Genomic DNA, 23,994 nt, shown 5'->3' on the forward strand with positions numbered 1-23,994 from the left:
AAAGATTAATAGCCGCTCTAATGGCGAGGCAATTAACCCAGCTTCTCATAAACCTGCAATAATTGCCATTAGCCTGCTTCAAACGCCTTCAGCGCCTCTGAAGCACAGGGACAAGCTAAACTGTATTTTCCAGGAGCTTTCGGTAAGAGCAGCTCCCTACAAGCATTTACAGCAATGAGCCATTATTGTTCCCAGACAGAAGCAGGATTATGCTGTGAAGCATAAAGACTGGAAGGAAACAGCTCACCTGGCTCTATCAAAACTCACAGATTCATTTTAAAATGTTGTAACTCGTTTGTTTTATCCATATAGGATATAGGACATCTCCTCCCTCCAGTGCTAATGCTGCTGCGACTCTGGAAAAAGACAGTTGAAGCAGTACGACATACAAACTTATCACATTATACCAGGAAATGTTCTTGGTATAACTGTACACTATGTATCCTGGTATAATGTGACATGTTTCACGTTGTAACTTAGAGAGCGGATATATTGAAGAACATGGCTCATCTGTACAATTTGATTAAGTTTTATTTCCTGCTTGGATTAAGACATGATGAGATTCTGCTCTTGAGCACAGAAGTCTGTCTGCATGACGACGGATTTTAAAATGCACGAGGCTGTACGGAAGAAAAAATGAGTTTGAGCCTCTTGAAATACACTGTAAAAAAATGTTCTGTAAAAAAAAAAGGAAAATCTGGCAACAACAGTTATAGGGGAAAGAATAATCAAAAATGGTATAATACCGTGATGTCCAAAAACAGTGTAAATATTGGCAAACATCTGTAAAGTAGTTTTTAAAAATAGAATCATTTTTTGGTGACATGATGTAAAAAAAAAAAAACATACTATTTGTGAAAATACAGATTTTTGATGTGGACATGATGTACAGTTTTGGATTACTCTTTCAACAGTCAACATGTAAATTGATGTTTTGTTTTTTGTTTTTTTTTATTAGTGACATCTGCAATTTAACAAAAGGGGAGAAAATCTGTTATTTACTATTTCCGTAATATACTTTTTTGTCAAAAAATGTAAATATTTGTAAAATAATATTTTTAAATGCATCTAAATACATTTTAAAAAATACAGAATTTTTAAAAATTATTTTAATTATTTTATGTCCAAATGCTGTTTACATTTTTCATTTATTTATTTATTTTTTTAAGTATTATAATTTGTAAATATTCCAGTTTTTGACGTGGACATTATGAACAGTTTTAGTGTGTTTTTCAGGATTAGCATGTACGATAATACTTCTTTCAGTGATTTTAATAGTTATCCTCATTTTAACATAAGTATTCAAAAAATTCCAGCTAAAAATGGTTTTAAAATGTTAATTTCATACATGACTTGCAAAAATATCATCCATTGTTGTCAATACCAACAGAATCGCACCACATTTCACTCCAAGCATGAAGCAGACTTTAATTAAATTGCATGAATGACCAGCTTTTGTCAATTTCTTCATTTACAGAATCATTATAAAATGAGTTTTTTACACTATAAAGTGAATCTTTTCATGCTCAATAGAAGATAAATAGTATATTGTCATAACTAGAAAGGTTTCTTTTTATAACAACACATTTTTCTCATTGTAATGTAAATTTAATTTGTTATTGTCTTTTTCTGTTCACCAACAATTATCCCCTAAACGTTTCCATAATGTTGAACCGTTCTTTTAATCCAGTCAAGCCCATTAGGACATCTAGCACCAGACATATGGAACAAAATTAAAGAACAAAATGTACAATATTTATTTATTTAGTTCTTTCATTCTTTGACCACATTGCTCTGTTTGCCGTGAAGATTTCTTTGACTCTAATAAATGACTGCTGTTGAACTGCTGGCAGAAACACCCCATTACAGATGTTTGATTCAATTATGGCCACATCAGAAACCAGTGTGGTGGAAAACTGTTGTAAGTAGCTGAAGTGTTACTTCACTGTCCACTGTGGCCCGATTCTGGTGCGGAGCTACACGATAAGAGTGCTTGTATGCAAATGGTTCCCAGAATTAAAGCAAACTCAATTAGCGCGTGCACTGGGCCGAGAAAAGGTCAACAGGCTGCACTTGGCACTCCTTGATTCTCACGAGGTAGAATTCTCCAATTAGGAAACAAAAAGTGGAATTCGAGCAGAAAATGACGCCCGTTTTTATGCTATTTGTTCATTCGGTAACGAGGCTGCGAGTCTTGTTCATTGAGGGGAATCATCGCGGCTCATTATCGAGGCTTGTCCGCTTGGTTTGAAGGTTTCTAAGAGACAGATTGACAACGAGCTTCAGATGTCCATCAATTCAGCGTCGGTGAGACCATCTGACAGACAGGCGAGAGACGCAGTGGCAGCAGGTGGTGCTGAAGTCTGGTGACATGATTTGCTGCTGCTCCGCCTCAATGCAGTCCACTTCAAATCCACTCCAAACTCAACGGAATTGACGCTGAATTCTTTCTTTCAAGTCGTCAGCGAGCGTAATTTGTTTCAATCAGCAGAGTATCACAGAGTCACATTGGCTTCAACACGCTGCAGCGCCGTGTAGAGGTTTGAAGCACCAGGTGGAGAAGCAGGCCGCCAGCGGGTTTTGTTATTTACTCCAACGTCTTCCTTTCTTGCGTCTTGTCAGAGATTTACAGCTGCTTCTCCCACATAGCTGTGATTCACCGCAAGTCAGCGTACGAGGCTGAGAAGGGATAAAAAGCTCCCCTTTACCCCCGAAGCTGTGTTTTTCTTGCTGTTATTTCAGTGTTCGGTATTTCAAAGGAGTAATGCTAGATGGCTGTTTTCATGTTCACCTTAAAACTGAATTTAAGGTGTGTACATATGGGCAGGGCTTCGGTTTATTGGCCTGTCGCGGTGAAATATGTCACTAAATATCTAAAAAGGGACTTTTCAGTAAGTTAGTTTCCTGTCAGCTATTTTATGAACAGATTCAAATAGCAGATAAAAAGCACAGTGGGAATGGTCGAAATAAAAATGCACATGAGGTAGAAACTTTGATGTATGAATCAAAACGAAGATTTTATCGAGAATCTTTAGTACTATCTTTACTTTCATGTATGAAATGAATGTTTTCGTCAACTTAGGTACAATGAATCCAACACAAACTTGTGTGTTTATATGTTTTCAAACATCTGGAGGAGATCTTTAAACCTGACTTGTCCAGTAGCGTTCTGGGAAATTAGAGATGTTGATTATATGAATGTAAAGGATGAGGTTTTCTGATTAAAGGTGTAGTAGGCAGTTCTGATCCAATATACTCAGTCAGTGAAGATCAACAAAGTGGCCCAGACTGGTTCAGGAAACTGTTTTAGAGTGTTTTGTGCACGTTTGTACGGCTTCACGGTCATGCTCATGTGCAGCACAAGGGGGGGAGATGGGAGTAAGTATCTAAATGTGCTAATTAGCTAAATCTCAACAGTGTTCCCCTAGAATCAGAAACCGTCAATGAGCTGTGAATCTCTTAATTTGTTGAAATCTCCCCTTGAAGGAGGAAATTATTCTTCATATTTGAACAAGATGGGGATGTCTGATGAGGAATTTGGGCTAAATTGTTATAATAATGGCAATGGTCAGAAGCACAGCAAGAAGGTTCTGGGTTTGACCCTGATGGTCGGCTTGGACCTTCCTGTGTGGAGTTTGGTTGTTCTCCTTGTGTTTTCATGGGTTGGTTGTTGGTTCTACATTGGCTGTGGTGATGTACTGTGATGTCAGGTGGACCCCATCAGTGGGCTCCGGCCTTCTGTTATAGATGGAGCTGGTACAGCTGATGGACTGACATCATGTGTGATGAGTTCTTTTCATTTCTGCCTTGATTCTGGTGATTCTGACTGACTTGGCCAGAATTACCCTCAATTGTAGCGCACACTTATTCTTCTTACCTCCAGATAGTGAACGGAGCAGGTCATCAACTAGTTACAAGGTCGGTGGTTTAATCACCAGCCGCCCCCCGTCTACATGGAGCCCTGCCTCACTACCAACTCATCCCATAGTGCCCCTTGGTCAGGAACTCTTGTCATCACTTTCCATTGCACTGGATACTCTTTAGCATAGAGCTTCAACAGACGGACTCGTCTGACACATCTATGAAAATGTGTGATTGTCAGACTCCTCCGTCTTGTCCTTGTCAGGCAACTCTACGTTTGGCTTGTAACGTGCTTACGGTTGTAAAAGGGTGCATTTTAACCTGTAAATTGTCTTTTTCTAAACTTAACCGAGTAGTTTGAAAGTGAAAATGAGCCATAAGTCCCTAAGTCAAACAAAACCAAGTGAAAAAACAATGGTCCCACACAGGAACCAGAATGTCAGTCTTCTGGGTAATAATCCTGTGACATGAGACTCCTTTACAAATCTTAAAAAGACATTTGTCATCCTCAAACATTGATGCCAGCTGCACTGATGCCAAAGGACACCTTGTACATATCTCTGGGACTCCAGCAGTTTTGACGAAGCGGCAGTTTTTGTCGCACTGGTCCCTCTTGTCCTTGGTCAGGACTTGCTAATGGTCCAACCAGCACCTTTCATAGTAGCTCGTGTGCCGGTGGTCCACTGAGAGACAAACTGGCTGCATCAGAAAGCTGCTCTCTCATTGGTCGAACTAAACCTCGACGGTAAGAGGTGAAACATGTGCTCTGCAGTTTAGTGTCTCGTTCTCAGATTCATTATGTGACCTCTGAAGCTGCTTCCCTCAAGCCTTCGTCTTTGTCTCTCTCTGACAGAGTGAGACGGATCTTCGGCATCTCGGGAGAGCAACATACGCAGTGAGAAGATGACTCTGGCAGGTAAATGCAGTCGCAGCAGAAAGTCGCTCGCCTCACAGCTCGGCTTTCCTTCGTCGTGTAACCTGCACTGCCGAGCTGCACTTTAGTACCTGTTTAATGCATCCTGTCATTATAATGAATGTTCATTTTAACACAATGAGAATGTGACGAGTCACTGTCACTGAATTACATCATTGGTCCTTGAATGCTTGTTCAGTTTGAGTCAACATAATGTGTTTGTGTCCTCAGCCTATAAAGAGAAGGTCAAAGAGCTCCCCCTGGTGTCTCTGTTCTGCTCCTGCCTGAACCCACAAACTGCAGAAAAACCTACTTACAAGGCAGAAGGTAAAAGAAATCTCCTTCACACAAACACCAATGGCAATAAAGTGGATGCTAGTCCTTCTGGGTGAGGTGGGAATTTGATAAACGACACATAAGAGGATAGCGAGTTAACCACGAACCACACAGTGCACCCAAATGGTCCCTGCATTCACGTTTTTATAGCGAATAAATAACCTGAACTCGATCCAACGCCACAGATGCGGTGGACCTGGGCTGGTGCGTCATCAAAGACGTGGAAGTGATCGAGCTGAACAAGCGAGCATCGGGCCAGGCCTTCGAGGTCATCCTGAAGCCGCCATCCTTTGACGGCGTGCCAGAACTCAACACCTCCATGCCGCAGCGCCGCGACCCGTCCCTGGAGGAGATCCAGAAGAAGCTGGAGGCTGCCGAAGAGAGGCGAAAGGTGAGGCGGAGGGGGGGGAGATTTAAGATCATCATGTCCGCCAGAAACCCAACGGGAAAGGCCCAAAAGTGTAACCCAATAACCCGCAGCTATTTGTAGCTCATTCAGACGTTGTCAAACATCTGTCGGCGCCCTTTGTCCGCCGCGTGATTTATCAGCCGAAGAGAAAAAAGGGTGGAAATGGATAAAAGCGGAGTGGGAGGGAGTGTCGGAGGGGAAGGAAGGGAGGAAAGTTGAGCGGATTGAAGGTGGGAAGATGAAAAGAGGGGACATGAAAGTAGGAGGACGGTCAGGCAAGGACACAAACACAAAGGCTTGTATTCATCAAGCAAAGAGGGGGGAGAGGTGAGGAGGGAGAAGCTGTAACTGAGCCAGAATTTATTTAGTTTAACATCACGGTGACTCAAATCTGTACGGATTTGTTCTGGTGTTACACAAAACACAAACAAAAAATGGCTGACGGTAATGTAAATTAATAGAAAATCTAAAAAAATCATTGAACTGGCACACAGCCGAGAGACAAGTAAACAAAACATACCTCAAAATAGACGTGTTTCCATTTGCATGTGCATTTTGAAGCATCGCATTAGAAAAAAACTATGAATATGTAATTCATTTGTGATTTACAACAAAAAAAATAGATTTCACTACTTTGTTTTAAGACATGAAAAATATTTCACGCATCAGAATCACAAAATTGCAAACTGATGAAGCACATTCCTTTTGTTGTTGTCGTTGATGATGATGATGATGATGATGATGATGTTGACAGTTCTCTTTTTATGTTGTTTTTTTATTTGGATACCAAAAACAGACATCACGTGGCTTTTTGTTCTTTAATTTTACACCAAAAATGAAACAGACTTTGGTCTATCTGTCTACTCTGGTATAAATCCTGTGCATGAATAATGTTCATCTGAAGGCCATTGTGTTATTTTGGCATCTGTTCTGATATTTCTACACTTCTGCCTTCTGTATATTGTTCTATAATCTGTCCTAAATGAAAAATGACATTTACATTTTTTTATATATATAAAAAACAAAATTAAAGCTTTTGAGTTTTTTCCCAAGTCTTTTTTTCAATTTTTTTTTTGTTTTACTAGTAGCTTAAAATCACAGAATAAAAAAGCTGCATGAAGTTTGTTTTTGGTTTCCAAATGAAAAAGGAAAAAATGAATTGCCAACAAACATTTAGGTTGTTGTTGTTGTTGCTTTTGAACCAAAGAGTAGAATCATGTTCTCTTTTTTGTTTCTGAATTGCAAACTAATTCTGGACTATGCAACGATGTCCAGAACAAAGTTTAATTGTTTTTTTCTTTTTGTGTTTTGATTCTGACACCAGAGACAGTTTTTAAGTTCTGAAACAAAGAATAAAATTTTGTGTTTTTTCATTTTTTAAATTGCAAATGAATTGCGTGTCATCCAACAGAACCCACACCTGGAACCTGGTGAGAGAGAGACTGTGTCTTTTGTTTTTTATTTTGTTTTGGTCTTTTGAGTCTAACACCTGAAACAATTTCTTGTTAATTTCTTCTTCTTTTTTCATTTTTGATGTGGAAACAAAGACAAGAAACCATTTGTACTTCATTTTTGAGTTACAAATGAACCACAGATTATTCAGTGCTGCTCAGACCAAGTCTAGCTGACGTGAACGAATAATTAATGTTCTTTTAATTGAGGGAAAGTTGTAAAGACTTCTCTCCATTTTGTTCTTGTAAACAGCCAAAGATTCTGACTTTTTAACAACTGGTTTTCAGTTTCTTCTGCTGTTTTTATTACAGCCATGTGTATCAGAGCTTATAACACCACCTTCTTCTGACGCCGTGCAGCTCAGCTTTTTCATTTCAAATTGAAATTCCCTCTTTTGGAAACTAATAACTAATAACACAAGAAGAAACACAGACTTTCACATATCAGCTATTCATGTAGAAAGTTTTGTCTGCAGGTCATCTGCAGTCAAAGATCATCTGACACTCACCTGCACCATTTTGGGAAAAAACACAAAAACATCTCCTGCTGATTCCACCTCTAAAGCCCTCTGTCGCCCTCTAGTGTCAGGAGGCCGAGCTGCTGAAGCACCTGGCGGAGAAGAGGGAGCATGAGCGCGAGGTGATCCAGAAGGCCTTTGAGGAGAACAACAACTTCATCAAGAACGCCAAGGAGAAGCTGGAGCAGAAGATGGAGGCCAACAAGGAGAACAGGGAGGCTCTGCTGGCGGCCATGCTGGAGAGGCTGCAGGAGAAGGTACTGGACAGTTTCTACATTACAGAGCTTATCAGCCGTTGTCTTCTCAACCTCAAGCTCTGACCCAAAAAAAAAAAACAATCCACTGAACCTTCCTATTATCTTTGGGGTCAATTTGACACCATTCAATGTTTAACATCTCTCAATAAGTCATCATTTTTTTCAGTTTTATTTAAAGGGCTATTTACACATAAACTTGGGTGACAGTTTTAATTATTTTCTGGAGCTTTAAATTGCTGGAGTCAAACTGAACCCAAGGATAAAAGATGTCAGTAAATTTGAAGGTTACTACAAAACCCACACTGACAATGTGCCTTTTATCTTTAAATGTGCATAACGTGGATTTTAAAATGGAAAAAGTTCAGTGTCTAAAGTTTCAACGTGTCAGGTTTTGAAATCAGCCTCTCAGAATAACGAGGGCTTCTGTCTGGACTTACGAGGGGAGACATGGAGGAAATTTATCGTAGTGGAGACATATCAAGTTTTCCACCATTAGTTTTGCATATTTTTTTTCTTCTTCTCTTCTCTGGAAACTCTCGCTGCTTTACTAGCATTACTGTCTGACTTCATTCCAGCTACATTCTTTCAGTGTGTGAACTACATCATGGCTGTCAGGGGAACTCGCTTTTTTTTTTCCCCAACATTTGTAATGCGCTCGATTTAGCTTTTATCTTCATTCCTATTCATAAGAATCAGGAAACAAATGAAAAGAAGCTGCTGCCTGTTTTTCAGCACCATGGAGGATATGGGTTTGTTCTTTGAGTTAAAAGTTGATGATGTTGTGCCGCCACGCTTCGATGGTAATAGCAGCTTGTGTGCCCGAGTCTTCATTAAAGTGAATTAGAGATGAGTCACTATGCATTAATCATACATGAATAATGCTCAGATTTGATGCATTATTAATGGTGATAGAGCTACAGAGTTGGAAATGTATGGAAACAGAAAATAGCATACTGTCAGTGTTTCATGTGACCCAACCCCTTAATCTCAACGCCCCCGCAGTTCACACGTTGGATCCATCTACAGCTTAATTTGTTTTTACAGCTTCTTTTTGATGACACTCCTGCACCATGGACACAATTTGAACAATGTCATTCAGCTATTTTTCTTTTTAAAATCGTCTCGTTCTGAGCACAAACCTACTTGTACCGCTCTATCATTACAGTGTTTTACTGTTAAAGGAGAAGCTCAGCATTTTGTAAAATCTACTTATAAGCAGACTTTCAAAATAGATAAATAAGAAGATCGATGCCACGCTCATGTCTGTGCCTTCACTATACAGCAGGTCTGTCATGATATCTGATTTATAATAATTCACAATACCAATTTTATCACAAAATTTGTAGAAAATGTTTTTTAAAAATAATTCTATCCGCCAAATTCCTCTTTGCTTAGTTTATTGTGTATTTCATTTCATTTTTTGCACTGGATTATTTATAATATTGGCATATGTGCTTTAATAACATGATGTCAAATGTTCTATTTTTAAAAAAACATCACAGTTATCATCAATACTGGTACATTGTGGCACACCTACTACTTAGCTAGCTCTGTGAGGTGATTAGCCTAGCTTAGCATAATAAGCATAAAGAAGTGTGAAATTGTTTTTACTACATTTCATTTTCCAGATGTATTTTAGAAAATATAACATATGGTAAATATTCAGCTTAAGAGGTGCAGGTAGTTGCATTTTGAACTTTGTAGAGAAGAGTAAGGCGACTTGTTTTTGCTTTTTTCAGTGTTTTTGCTTCGCTAGGCTAATTAATAATTAAATTAATAGGACAACATTTTGTAAAATACATATTTTCACTCACTCTTATGGAATTACATGAGCTGCACTAATTTTATATTTGCCAGCAACTAGCTAATAGCGTAGCAAGAAAATTCCATAGCCCTGCATTTAAAAGATGGCCGCAGTGACCGTGAAGTCATCCATTGGTCTTTATAGTTTAGCACTTGGTTGCCGCCATCTTGGTCTTTTAAAAGTGGACTTAATGAGTAAGTTGTGGACCTGACTGACAACTCGAGGACACCATGCCAATTGATATGTTAACAGTAGCCAAGCCCTAAAACAGATCATACTTTATCATCTATTTTACTCTAAAATGGAATAGAATTTAGAAAATGAACATCTACCTGTATTAAAGGACACATGAAACTAGTGATTGAGACCATAAATTCATAAGGAAAATGTTTACTGAGGTAGTAAATCAAATAAGAAATAGGCTCAGTTTCTCATTAACTTCCATACAACAGGAGTCTCCCCCTGCTGGCAGTAATAAAGAATGCAGGTTAAAGTCACTGTCTTCACTTTTTATGCTGGGAGGTTACATCTATCTTGTTTATACAATCAATGCAAAAACAGCAGAAAAAAACAGCTATATTGGCTTCATCCAAAGGTTAAACTAGTTGCATATCATTGTTTCTAACGATCCCTAATTGGAAATTTACAGTAAATCTTCATTTTACAATCTGTACCAAAAAGTGTAAAAATGACAACATGCTGTTTCATTTGTACTCGTTCGTCACCCGAACCAGTTGCCTGGCAACTTGCAGAAACACTTATTCCAGTACACAAAACAGCAAATTCCTGTTGTTCCAGTTTTATCTACATACTTACAGACGTGAACGTGACATATTTAGCAAAATGTGGAGCTTTTTCTTGAACCAACAGTGTTATACTGAGACCTAAAAATTTCTTGAGTGCAAGTGAATCAAGGCTTCATCATCATAAGTCATTCTATTTTAACATTGTTCACAAGCTTGATGAGTAATCATGAATGTTAGATGAGGAGAGGAAGAGTTTTTAGTTCTCCACACTCGGTGCTCAAATCTTTCTGAACAAACCTGAGCCGTTCCCTCGTTCTGCCGCCGTCTCTTTCATTAATGCAAACATATTCATGAATGCTAATGAATCTGATGTTTGCTTTGTCGGTGTGTTTGTTTCACAGGACAAACACGCCGAAGAAGTGAGGAAGAACAAGGAGATGAAGGAGGAGGCCTGCCGGTAGACGAGCGAGGGGAGCCGAAACAGGAAAAAACAGCGAGACTGGGGAGTTTTTGAGTCTGTGAAAAAAAAAAAAGAAAAGAAAAAAAGAATTCAAAACAGTGCAGAAAAGAAAAAGAAGGAACTCAGCAACAGCAACTCGAACAAAGGGAAAAGGCGAGTTTTCGTATTTGATGTCTGCTGTAATGATTGTGAACAAGCTGTACAAAGTTTAGCCAACTCTTGATGTTGAAATTTCTCTTTTTTCTAAAAGGAAGGCGGGCGGGTGGGGAGGTTTCGGGGGCGACATCAAAACAAACATTAACAATTTTTAAGAGCATTGATTGATCGATGGAGGAGGTTCTCTTATTTCTGCAGTTTCAGTCGGACAGGAGGAAATTACAGCTGCCCATGTTGTACTGAAGCATCATTAAGTGAACTGTGTTGTTGACACAGCAACACAAAGACGCAGTTTCACTCCAATTAGACTGTAACTAAGGAGTAGAGAGCTGTAATCCAAATAGTAAAAGTGACCAATGATATGTTGTGCTTAAATAAAACCAGACGCAGAGAGCCCTACTCAGTCATAACCTATACAATTCAAACCCAAAAGGCCTCTTCAGTTTTTGATTTGCAGGATTCTCGTGTATCATAAACAAAAAAAAAGATACCACACAAGCTTCTGCTGTTTCCGATTTAAAAATAAAAAGTGGTTTAGCTCTCGTGCTAATTCTTCGCCGCACCATTTCTGGGATATTTCAGTCTGTCCGGGGACTAAATGCTTTATGAATATGAAATAAAGAATCGGTCTTTTGTTTCTTTCTGCAGAGCTCTGGGGGAGTTAAAGAAAAAAAAATATTAAAAATAAGCCTGAAACGGGAGGAAGCTCTGCTGTTCTCCGCCGCCGTCGGGCTCTCTGTGAAACTTTTAGCTGTAGTGTAGTCGTAGATCAGTGACATGCATTTGAGTCTCTTAGATTTAGAGCACTGATTGCACTCTTATTTCATTAAGCACAACTCAAAAGCACACATGCATACAAGAAAGGACGGTGAACATATACAGTAAAACCAACAATAACATCACAAGGAGGCAAAAGTAGTGACAGACAGCAGTTCACAATTTGGATTCATTTGTTTTTGTTTTTTGGAGAGGACGACTCCGGTGGGTCTCCGTTTGCTTTGGCATGCGTCGCTGTGCTCTGATTGTTCAATGGAATTTAAACCTAAACTGAGAGATGATATTTGGTTGTTGAGTCATACTGACTTGGCTGAAACGTCTAAAAATGTTTGCACTGTAACGGGGGAGTCGTAACTTGGGGTTTGTACTTGCTGTAACTGTGTGTTGCTGTATATCTTCGAGGCTGGATTGATTGTATCTACTTGGCATGGTCAGTAAAAAAAACAAAAAAAACAAAGCTTGACTGAGCTCACACTTTGTTCTGGCTTTACTAGTTTGTAGACTTCAGTGTTCACTGTGCTCCTTTGCTCAGTCAAACACATCTCTTAAAGTTCTCAAGTCATTGATTAAACCTCTAAAAACCATAGATTGTATAAAAGATGGACGTAGCTTCCGTGACGTCACCCGTTGGTTTCTGCACTGAGAAAATGAAGCCAGGGTTTTGCTGCTTCCTGGTTGACATCTTGGATTTTTGGAGCCAGTGATGCAAAAATCGTCGGAGGGGGCGGAGCGATTGGTCAGACGGATTGAGAGGCGGGCCTTCTCTGCCCGCCCACATTTACCGCCTTGTGGTCGCTTCATCTGTATGGTCGCTGCCGACTGTCAATCAAGCCAGCCATGCCCCTTGCCCCGCAAAAATGTTGACGATTTTTTAAAAATTCATTATTGATTTATTTTCAGATTGGCCACCTGATCTCTGGATTTGATTATGAAAACTAATAAGAAAAAAATCCTGAGCTGTAGGAATGCGGTATTTCGTGATCTGTAATCACTTCTTTTCCAATTCAAGTCAATGGGAGCCAGGGCTTTTTGGAGCCAGCAACTAGCGGACGTAGTGATATTGCAGGTTTTTGAAACTTCCGGGTTGGCTTCATTTTTCAGTTGCTACGTCCATCTTTTATACAGTCTATGCTAAAAACTCATCATAATTCAAAGTTTCTTCCATGAAAACAATCCCTTCCTGCCTTAAAATGGTTTGGATGTAACTCTACGCCATTGCTTCCACTAGAATGTGCAGATCGATAAAGTTTCAACCTCCCTCTCTCGCTAAACTCTCCCCACTCACTGAAGCTGGAGCACACCAGCTCACCTACAACTCTGCTTAAAACTACTTTACACAAAGTTGTACTATTACAGTAAATTAGCCATACATGTTGGAGCTGGATTTAGTAGAAGAATAATGATTCCGAAAGCTCCACTCTGCAAGTTGACGGGATTGGTTCATTAGGTTTGTGATGTATGAAACCCCAGAAGTGTGAATCCATGTTTTTGATACTGTCATTAGTACACCACAGCTTCACAGTTGAAATACTCAGCAATGCTTTTTTCACTCATGATGTGTCTTCCAGCATATAAAAACACTAAATGGACATGTTAAAGAGGCAAAAAATTTTTTTTATTTGATTCACATTATAATTAGCTCATTGCATAACCTGTATCAGTATGACTTTACTTAGATGTATGTGAACATGTAGTCTAACTTCTACAGAAAGCCACTGACCCACCACAGCATTTAATAACAACAAAATACCATGAAAAACATCTTCTTACATTTATTAGCTTGTAATTTTTCTATTTAAAGAAAATTTTTCACACTTTTAGGTTAATAAAATATAATATTTTTTTAAAAATCACAGCTGATTAAAATGTCAAAGTTACAATATGGGTGACAAATTAAAGGAGAAACTTGACCCCGTGACCTCTGTAGGGGCATTTTACTGTTACTCTGTTGGGTGTGGTCGCTTGCATCACTTAATAGTTTGAAGAAAATGATGAATCATATGTTACGGCCTTCACCGTCACCTAGTTAAACACTTACAGGAGATTTTGGACTGACTTGTAGATGTCCAAAAACACCAAATGAGGGCAAGAAGCATTAAAACTGTTGTTGTTAAGACACTTTATGTTGGTTTGTCTTTTAATTTGTCACCTGTGTTTACATTTTATAAAATAGTTTTGCTGATTATAATAAAATAAGAACAGGATTGGTATAAAATATCTAAACATAAAAGGAATAAAATAAGAAACAATATATAAAACACACAAATTAACAAAAGTGTATATTATATTAAAATATATATCTCCACTCATACCCCTTTTAGGACTCAGTTGTCCTAATAATACTAGTAAATGTGTTTAAAGCTGCACTAAACACATTTCCACCACTAGGGGCAGAAAGAAACTTTTTGCTACTATCAGTGTATTTAAGCACTTACAGCTAATAAGTAAAAGTTATAAAGTGATAAATGGATTCGTGTGTCTTTTTGAAATACACGGCACAAAGCAGGAACATGAAGGCACCAGTAAGTCACAGCAGTCAAAATAAAGACTCTTTAATATTAATATTCACGAGCTGAATCAGTGATAAGTTAGAAAATGGCTTAATACAAGCTTGGTGCGGATAAAATCAGCCTTCATGGCGTCGAATCTGTTACTGCTGCGGTACGACGCTCGGCCTCACACAGGTGCAGCCCACCGGGATCATCTCCGTCCCCAGTCGCAGGTCGTACTTCACCCTCTTTGACTTCTTCCCCGTTTTGTTGGAGCCACTCGGCCTCGGGACTCTGAGGTGGGATCGGAAGATACGTGAGAGGCGTCGTTAATCAGATTACAAACGATTGCAGCGTTATTACATTTCATTGAATCTGATTGCAGTGGAAGTCGGTGTGGGCGGAGATGAAACAAAAAGAAATTAACGGTGGTCATTCGATCGGGCTGATTCAATTCTGATGATTTCCATTCGGTTTAATACGATGAATGCAACAGCTGGTGTGTTCGGTCAGCCTTGAGGCTATGCAGAGTGTAGCCTCCATAACACTGTCTTTTGATTACGTTGACGAAGAAATGCAGGAAAGTTAAGTTTTATCTGTTCTTGTGCTGTGTGTTTACATCCAAATCTAGTTTACTCCCTGGAGAACAATGGATCTTTTCTACATTTTGTGTTCGCTGTGCATGAAAACCACAAATCCAATGATAAAAAAAATAACTCAGATTGATGAAAACAACCCTGCAGCTCGGCGTCTTCCGGGAAAATTAGCTTCTTGTTTCCCTAAATGACGCAGCGCTGTGCACACGCTATTCTCTTGAGACATCTTAGGATGTTTACACTGCTTTTGTGGTATTTTCTGTCTTTATTACATAGCAACAGAGAACAGAAAATGCGGAAATAGTCGGCCACATTGAACCAGAGACTCACTCCTGACCGCACTCATGAACATGTCCTCGACGCTCAGCTATCAATCTGCACCTGGATGTGTTACTGGTTCTGAAGCATGACAGTGATGCTAAACATGCAGCGTCGGCATCAAAAAGACTAAAATTCAGTGACAAAAGAGTGTGTGTGAACCCCGCAGAGGTCTAATCTGAACATTGTGGAGTCAGTCTGAGATCACATGAAGAGAAGCAGACCGGATCCACTGGGGAACTGTGAGAAGTTCTCCAAGAACACATTTTTAGCCAAGTATGTTTGGGAAAAAAAATTAAAAACTGTGTGCACGTGTATTAAGGAGAACTGGTGCTGCTTTAAAAGCAAAAGGTTCTCACAGTTTTTCTGTTTACTGCAATTTACATGAAGGATGAACATATACGATGGCATCCTGACCTTACCTACAACTAAGACGGTTATTTTCATTTAACAATTTTAACAATCTGACATTTTCCAGGCATGTTAAGATCAAGGAGGGGACTTGAAATCCTGAACTTTAGCCATAAAGTCAGTTTCATTAAGTTACCTCAACTTGAATTTGGTTTAAATCAATAAACACAGAAATTTAGGTTTAAATTAAACATAATATTAAGTTGATGCAATAACCAACATTATTAAGTCAATGAAACCCATCAAAATAGTGGTAATAATTTATTTTTAAAAATATTATTAATAGTGCTAATTAAAAGGTTTATCTAAATCTGTGAATTAGATTTTTTTATTTTTTTATTTTTTTATCTTGCAACCATTTATTTATTTAAGTGATGGCAACAGGTCCCTTGAATGACTCTTTTGAGTAGACTTCTGGGTGTTGCCTGCACTTATTATATATATATATCCTTACTTCCTGTTTCATTAGGAAATGCATCAAATTTAAGGAACACAATGATCTCCAATTTGCACGTCACTGACATCCTCAATGAGTTTTACACACAAGAGCGCTAACAGCTGAACAAGAGGCAGAGCGAACCCAGACATATCGTTGCCCACTGCAGTGTCTCACTTGTAGAAGACCAGGGCCTGATAGTAGATGGGTTTGGCCTCCAGAGCTGCATCCTCTCCTTCACCCTGCAGGTTCAGACAGCCGGAGGTCAGACACTGGGCCTTAGCGATCCGTCGGGGAAAGCGAGACGTCACACAAGACTCTCTGGAGGGGAGGAAAAAGAAGAAAAAAGTACGTTTATAACCAGGGATGGAGAATTTAAAGGTGAAAAACTGAAAACTGAAGGCCCAGCGCTGTGTTGTGCTTCTTTCAGCTAAAGCGAATCACCAGAACTGGACTGTTTCTGTCTGCCACAGAACTGCAGAAGATCATTAATGCATTTATTTGATGTTCTCATTCCTGAGGTTTGTTACTATTACAATTTTTTTTACATGTTACACATGAAATCCCAAAAGTCTGCATCTGTGTTTTGAAGTTGTAATTGGTACAAATGCTTCGCCATGGCACTGATTTCTTATTTTGCGCTTTGTGAAAGACAACTTTGTAAAACTGTAAAAGAAAAAAGAAAAAAGTTAACCGTAATACTTTAAACGATTTACTGTTATAGAGTTTCCCTGTTTTGTTCAATTACAAATAATAACTAGTAAAATCACAGAAAAAGGTAATGATTTGCATATTAACCAAATAAAATTAGGCCCAAACTGTGTAATAATGTCCACATTAAATCTGTGGAGGGTTTTTTTTTTTTTTTTTTTTTTATATAAATCGATCTTTTGCAACATTTGACCTCTTAAAATCAGCAAAAAGTTGCCATTTGAAAGAAAACTGATGTATATTAAGTGCGGAAAAATGATAAATATATTTAAACTCTTATTTTACAGATTTTCCCCCTTTTGTTAAATTACAGATAATATGTAGTAAAAGGTTTTCGATCAGGACAGTAAACGGGGCTCTGCCGGTAATCTGTAGATCTCGGGTGAGAACAAAGGTGACATTTGTTCTTCTTGCACCCAAACTGTGGGAAAACGCTGATTGAGATCAGATAGGCGACATCGTTAGTGTCTTTTAAATCTCGTTTTTACTTTCAACACAGGTTCTTTATGAATGTGTGATGCATGACTGTGTTTTATGACCTCTTTTTGTTTCCTTTCTGTTTATGACCTGATTGTTTTAAGCATCTTTATTTTGTGATCTGTTTTATGCTCTCTGTCTGCTTTTGTGGTCTTCATTTATGTTTGACTCATTTTTATTCATGCTATCAGTCTTTAAGGTACTTTTGTCTCTATCTAGCACTTTGCAACCTTCTTTAGAAAAGTGGCTTGTTGTACAATATTCCATTTGTAAAGTGAAAAATGGCACCGAGGGCCCTTCAGCAGCTGCTCACCTGTACGTCCACGGCGACAGCGACATGTTGGCGATGGACCAACTAGAGCCATTGGAAAACATGGGCAGCACCGAGGGATCCATGACCAGTCTCACAATCTTGCCCCTCGGTCCACCACCCTGACCCAACCTCACCGACACCGCCCGGCCTCTTGGCCTCTTGGCGGCGTGCAGCAGCGACACCAAACCCAGAACCAGCAAAGCTCTAAACACCTGAACAAGAGAACACCAGACAGAACAGAAGCTTTCTAACGCATGAAAAACACACAGCACCTAAAGACAAGTGAAGCTCTCTGTAGTTTCAATCCTGCTGGGTGGGGTTTCCATTTAATCAATCATTATGCTAATGCATAACCTTATTATCGATTTCTGAAAACTGACACATATTTGGAATGACAAGAGAATCTCAGGTATCTCTCATTTCCGTCTTAATTTTACGACTACAGTATGACACTTGGGGTCAGACCCTACACTAATAATCATGCATGATCCCATCTTGTCAAACTCAAATTCCCCCCTTGATGCAATCTTCTGCTCATCTGTAAGAGTTCAGGATGAGTAAAGCAGCAACAGCATGGCTCAGTTAAACATGATGTGACTGCATGACCTTATTATCTACTTCTGAAACTGACATGTTCTATAAATTACAAGAAAATCCCAGAAGCATCTTGTTTCCTTTTCAGCTTTACGACTGCAGTATGGTCAAACCCTGCTCTAATATTTCATGCATGATCCCAGCTTATCAAAAATCAAATCCCCCCCTTTTGGTACAATCTTCTGATTAGCGATAAGAGTTATGGGTCAGTAAAGCAGCCCGACTCACCAGCAGCATGACTGTGTCGTCTCAGCTTCGAGCTTTAACTGTGAGGAGCTCCTCCGCCGTCTTGTTATGTCTACATTCTAGCTGTGTTTATATGCAGGCAGACTGTGTTGGTGTGTGTTGGCAAGAAACGCAGTGCATTTCCGCTATGACTGTCACAGATTTTTAAGATGCATGTGTTGATCTCCAAACAAGATAAAGTTTCATCCATTCGTCGTCAGTATTTGCATTCCCACTGTGATGATTGTCGCCACTGTAGCGTATAACATTACATTCACGCTTGCAAAAGACTTGAGAAGTCCCCTCTCACACAAACTGCAACAGCTTTTGCTTTATGTTCGGAAACTGGGGCTGAGTAAAAGGTAAGTTCTGTGCATTCAGCCTCATTTTTACCTGTCATAAAGGAGAACCTGAAGTTTCAAAGGCGACACCTTCACAAGTCTGTCAAAAGGTGTGAAAACCTCCCTGCACCTATAGATGCTTTTGATGTGGTTGTAAAAGAAAAAAACATGCATTACTTCTCACTTTTAAGGGGAAAAAAAGAAATAAAAAAAGATGTGAAAATGTGCAGCTCAAGAAAAATGTTTGATCAGCATCCAAACCAAATCAGATTTTGGAACGTTTAATCTGGCTCAGAATCCTGCTAATGAAAACCCTTTGAAGCACAATTGACAACATATTGAACCCAGTAACTTAAAAGAACTGATCATCTTCCAACAAAGAAGGACTGGAATCTTTCTTTCTGCTCCACTATCACATAAGGAGACGACTCATTTTGCACTCAGTCGACCAGTTTATTGTCCATATCATGTTACACTTTAATGCTAGTAACTACACCTACACACCGACAGCTCCGTCTGAACAATGTAGGTCAAAGACATGCTGACGGGGGTTTCAGTAATAACTCAGCAGAAAAAAAACTCCTCAAAGACAGACTGTGAGATAGCATCTCACCTCAGCATCTTCTGCCCGCCAAACTGGAGCACGGCTGTAGTGAGGTAAAGAGAAACGGTTTGACACGATGAGCTGTGGTAAAAACACTGTACTTAAAAAAGTATAATGTGTCACTGGAATAATTTTATGGAGGTATAAAGGTATAGTCAGCTGATAAATTGATCAGGTTTGGGGTGACAATAGGCAACTTTGTCACAGAACATTTTAGGCTATACAACTAAAAGAAGACCTATAAGAACTATATCTGCTATAGCAGAAAAAAAACAAGATAAAAGTTTGTTGTCACTTGGGAGTAATTATACACTATTGATTAAATTTGCTCTTAAATCATGCATTAAAACTTCAAGCAAAATGTATGATGAGCCCTTGATCTTATGTGCCAGCTGAAAATTGTACTCTTTTATCATCTTTAAATAGTGAAATAAATATTACTGAAGATGCACAATATTCAGTTTTTTGCTGATATCCAATATGAGTATATTTTCCTATTTATTGTCCTGCACATTTTTTTTTCCTGCAGTGGAATAAACTAAAAATTTGCCCACTGACAGGTGCAAACATAAACTATAATGCTTTTTAAATGTACACCTTCACCAGTCAACATGCTGATATTTCATTTTAAAGCTCTTATCCGCCGATATCATGTGCACTCCTAATTATTCCATTTTTTCCAAATCACTTATGTTAAAGGCTCTAATTTTACTTTTTGTTATTTACTGTTTAGTGTTTCGTGACTGCTGGGATATAAAAGAATACGTCAACCTTTTAGGAAACACACATCTTGGTTTTCTTCAGCAGAGTTACTGTAGGCGAGTCGGACGATATCGCATCTCGACAGTAAATGTGAAACCAGCAGCAGCAGCTTGCATAACTCACCCTAAAAGGCCATCAACAGGGACACAGTTACTCTACAGTTCACATACTAACACATTAACCTATTTAGACCTGAGCTCTTATTTGATATGCATTTTTTTATTTATCTTTGCTATTTGGGCTTATTGGAACCTGATAAGTATAAAAACTAAGTTTCATCATAGATACTAGTGTGAGTGTCCACACACGTGGCCATAAGGCTCCAGAATGAACCACTGTGGTAATATAACCCAAAATGTGATGTCCATGCATGTGCCAAGATGCTGATGTTTAATTCATACAACAACTGAAATGTAAAAGGGACATCTTGTGTTTTTAAATTGAGATACTTTAGATCAGATTTATAATGCAGATAAAAGAGAGGAATCCACTGTAAGACAGTCAATAAATGTGTTTCCCAAAATGTCAAACTAGTCCTTTAATGATTCTTTGATTTACAGACATGCAAGCAGCATGTCAGTTTAAAATTAGAGTAGTGGGATAACAGAACATATGTATATTCTGGTGGCAGGTTTTATATAATCATATGTACTGATTCAGGCTTCAAATTGAGCAGGAAGTTGCGTGAATCCTTTGTTCCCATATTCGTTTGCCAAATAGCGTTTCTTCTGTTCTTCCTTATTCTCACTGAAAAGCTCAGACAAGCGAACCGATTCCCGCTCAGCTTTAAGGTCGGTTGCATAACAGTCGGCAAAATTGTCTCCCAAAAGTGAAGTACAAAGCGAAGAGTCGAGCTGAAGATCATTTATTTATACAGCTCCTCATCACAGGGATGGCTCAGAAGATGCAGCTAATCAATTATCAATCACAGGGCGACGTTGTGATTTCTCATTATGTAACATAAAAAGCAAAGAATAAAACAAAGAAGTTAGAGAGACAGCAGGGCGGTGCGGAGGTGTTGATGTCTGTGATGAATGTGTGAGACGAAAACCGAAAGTGATTTTAACCAAGACAATGAGGTCAACAAGATACCCACGTAAACAATGAAGCCCACACTTCTAGTATGAACATCGAGTGATTATGGTGTCAAAGTGCAATCTGAACAGAGAGGAAAGTGTGCAGTGGTGAGAAACAGATAACAGCATGATGGTTTATTGTTGAGCTATTTAGTACAGAAGCATTAAAAGAGATAGTTTAAGCTCCCGTAGTTATGTCATCCGGGCTCATTAGCTCTTCGGCTGCTCTAAAAACAGAACATCACCATGTTACAAAGAAACACAGTGTTCTTTCTGTCTCCTCAGCTGATGCACTCCTTCTGCAACATTTCCTCATTAATCTTCCTGCAAAGTTCCACTGGGAGGAAACGTATAGGTCAATCAAACCTCCATCAGCCATGATGGATCAGTGCTCTGGTCTGCCCTGGTCTGGTAGCACAGTACATTATGACCTGCCACTGATGGAGACAGTTATCTTGACAAACATACTGATATATTTAGAAGATTCTTAGTGAAATTAAACATTATTCACCTAGGCCTGAAAAACTACAATTATTAAATATCCTCAAAGTAGTGTAAAGGAGGGAAGAAAAAGGTTTGGGAAGTTTAATGTGAACAGATGTTGAACTGCAAGCTGTTGAAATTAAAACAGAGAACCTGCCCTCAAACCTAAGCGCAAACTTCCAGGCCTGATAAATAAATTCTTCAATGGCATAACATAGACTGCATTTACAGTATGAAAGTCAAGCCAACACTGAAGCTCCTCAACCCTGCATTCTTTCTAACAGCCAATAGGGGGCGACTCCTCTCTCAAATAGAAGTCACATTGTATAGAAGTCTATGGGAAAATGGACCTGCTTCTCACTCGATTTATTACTTCAGACAATATTTTCCGAATGTGTTTATGGTCTCAATTGCTAGTTTAAAGTCTTCTTCAGTCGAGTATGATGTTCATTTTGTACATTATGGTCCCATTGAGAGTATAATAGATGATAAAGTAGGATAAGTTTTATGGACTACCTTGTGTCAGATCCACTCCTCATTCGTCACATCTGGTTTCTAGAGAGCAACAAAAGTCCAATTTCAAACTCAAGACTTCAAGATGATAGTCTACTAATCAGTTGTTGCCGTTACGGTCAACATCTGTTATATACAGTCTTTGCTCCAAAAGTGAGTCAATCCCCATAGACTCCCATGTTAAAATGTCTAACTTTACAGCAGAAAATAAACGTGTTTGCAGCCTGGAACAGAAAAACTGTTTCTTTCCTTATCGCTAATTTCACCATTTATGATACAAAATTTGATGTACACACCCAACAGTTACAGATATTAACATCTATTTTAGCTCTATTTTTGGTCCCAACTTACCAACTCCTTCAGTAAATAAGTCGCTTTAAAGTTAAATGTTCCCCAACGTTCCTTTAAAATATCAAACTATTTCTTTAAGACATACACAACTATCTAAACTGCCACTATCTCTAGCTTTGTGTAACACTTTCAAATTACAAGCANGGTTAATTGGTGATTCTAAATTGTCCATAGGTGTGAATGTGAGTGTGCTTGGTTGTCTGTCTCTAAGTGTAGCCCTGTGATAGACTGGTGACCTGCTAGAGAGTCGACCATTGAGAGTAAAATAGATGATAAAGCAGGATAAGTTTTATGGACTACCTGGAGTCAGATCCACTCCTCATTCATCACATCTGATTTCTAGAGAGCAACAAAAGTCCAATTTCAAACTCAAGACTTCAAGATGATAGTCCACAAATCAGTTGTTGGCGTTTCGGTCAATATGGCCATCTGTTAAATACAGTCTTCGCTGCAAAAGTGAGTCAATCCCCATAGACCCCCATGTTAAAATGTCCAACCTTACAGTAGAAAATAAACGTGTTTGCAGCCTGGAACAGAAAAACTGTGTCTTTACTTATAGCTAATTTCACCATTTATGATACGTCAAGGCGAAATTTGATGTACACACCCAACAGTTACAGATATTAACATCTATTTTAGCTCCATTTTTGGTCCCAACTTATCAACTCCTTCAGTAAATAAGTCGCTTTAAAGTTAAATGTTCCCCAACGTTTAGCAAGATTTGGTGCTGGTCGGGCTGTTTCCTTTGGGTTTTTAGAGCTTCTTTGCTAAAGAACAACCAATAAAGAAGCTTTTTTTTTTTTTTTTTAATTCAGCAACCTGTTAGCTTAGCATAATATAAAGACATGAGAACAGAGCTGTGTCTAAAGGGAGCAAAACTACAACAACTTGTATTCACAATTCGATTAGTGTGCGGATGCTGGTAGGAAATGTAGTTGTGTTTGTCGAGAACCGGGCCAGCTGATTCCATCTGTTGTCAGTCTTTATGCTAAGCTCAGCTAGCAAGGCTTATATAGTTATATAAGGAAAGACATATAAACCAGATGTGATGATGAGGTATACATTTTCTCATCTATGTAAGAACCCAAATGATAGTTTCCTTTAAAATATCAAACTATTTCTTTAAGACATACACAACTATCTAAACTGCCACTATCTCTAGCTTTGCGTGACACTTTCAAATTACAAGCAAAACAAATGTTCAGCGTACTTCCCATGATGACCCAGCTGTCAACGACAGGCTAAAGGTAGTCTTGGTCTTCGCTGCGGTGATGTGAGACAGACGCGCTGTGATATGAATCATCAGTGGGCGTAGAGAGTCTTGTCCTGGATGACGGCTGCAGCAGTCGCTCGCTTCTCGTCTTATCTTCAGCCTGATCAGAACCACACTTGTGTTGTATTCTGATACTGAAAGGTATGCGTGCAGTGATTGCTGTGTGCTGCCGCCACTTTAAAAAATCTGCTGAGTCATGTTTAATCTGACCAACTAACACATGAGTGAATATCTACAAAAGCAGTGGCGGAAGAAGTATTCAGATCTGCAAAAGTCTGAATACCCAGACTTAAATTAAAGTACACAAGTATTAACTGCATGTTTCCAAGTATA

At 38.8% G+C, this 23,994-nt stretch overlaps 2 protein-coding genes across 2 annotated transcripts in view; one reads left to right on the forward strand and one right to left on the reverse strand.

Annotated features, from left to right (window-relative positions):
• stmn4 (stathmin-like 4) overlaps window positions 1-12,141 on the forward strand; it is a 15,501-nt gene extending 3,360 nt beyond the window's left edge. Inside the window, exons 2-6 of the mRNA XM_008289549.1 lie at window positions 4,715-4,777; window positions 5,006-5,101; window positions 5,296-5,501; window positions 7,554-7,745; window positions 10,697-12,141. Coding sequence (XP_008287771.1) covers window positions 4,765-4,777; window positions 5,006-5,101; window positions 5,296-5,501; window positions 7,554-7,745; window positions 10,697-10,756 — 567 coding nt within the window. The 5' untranslated portion in view covers window positions 4,715-4,764 and the 3' untranslated portion in view covers window positions 10,757-12,141. The remainder of the gene's footprint in view (window positions 1-4,714; window positions 4,778-5,005; window positions 5,102-5,295; window positions 5,502-7,553; window positions 7,746-10,696) is intronic.
• A 1,263-nt stretch (window positions 12,142-13,404) lies between these two features.
• On the reverse strand, window positions 13,405-18,346 carry il17a/f3 (interleukin 17a/f3). Its single transcript, XM_008289550.1, has 4 exons — window positions 18,262-18,346; window positions 17,440-17,651; window positions 16,116-16,259; window positions 13,405-14,471 (listed from the first exon to the last, which is right to left on the reverse strand). The coding sequence occupies exons 1-4, from the start codon at window positions 18,268-18,270 to the stop codon at window positions 14,339-14,341; spliced, it is 498 nt and encodes a 165-aa protein (XP_008287772.1). The 5' UTR covers window positions 18,271-18,346; the 3' UTR covers window positions 13,405-14,338.
• Window positions 18,347-23,994: the final 5,648 nt, after the last annotated feature.

The sequence above is a fragment of the Stegastes partitus genome, unplaced genomic scaffold (assembly GCF_000690725.1).
Source record: "Stegastes partitus isolate 25-593 unplaced genomic scaffold, Stegastes_partitus-1.0.2 Scaffold621, whole genome shotgun sequence".
NCBI lineage: Eukaryota > Metazoa > Chordata > Actinopteri > Pomacentridae > Stegastes > Stegastes partitus.

Coding starts and splice junctions, on each gene's coding strand:
- il17a/f3 (XM_008289550.1), bottom strand. Junction 16,260..17,439: donor CTGTCGCCGTGGACGTACAG/GTGAGCAGCTGC, acceptor CCTCCCCTCCAG/AGAGTCTTGTGTGACGTCTC. Junction 14,472..16,115: donor CAGGCCCTGGTCTTCTACAA/GTGAGACACTGC, acceptor ATCCCACCTCAG/AGTCCCGAGGCCGAGTGGCT.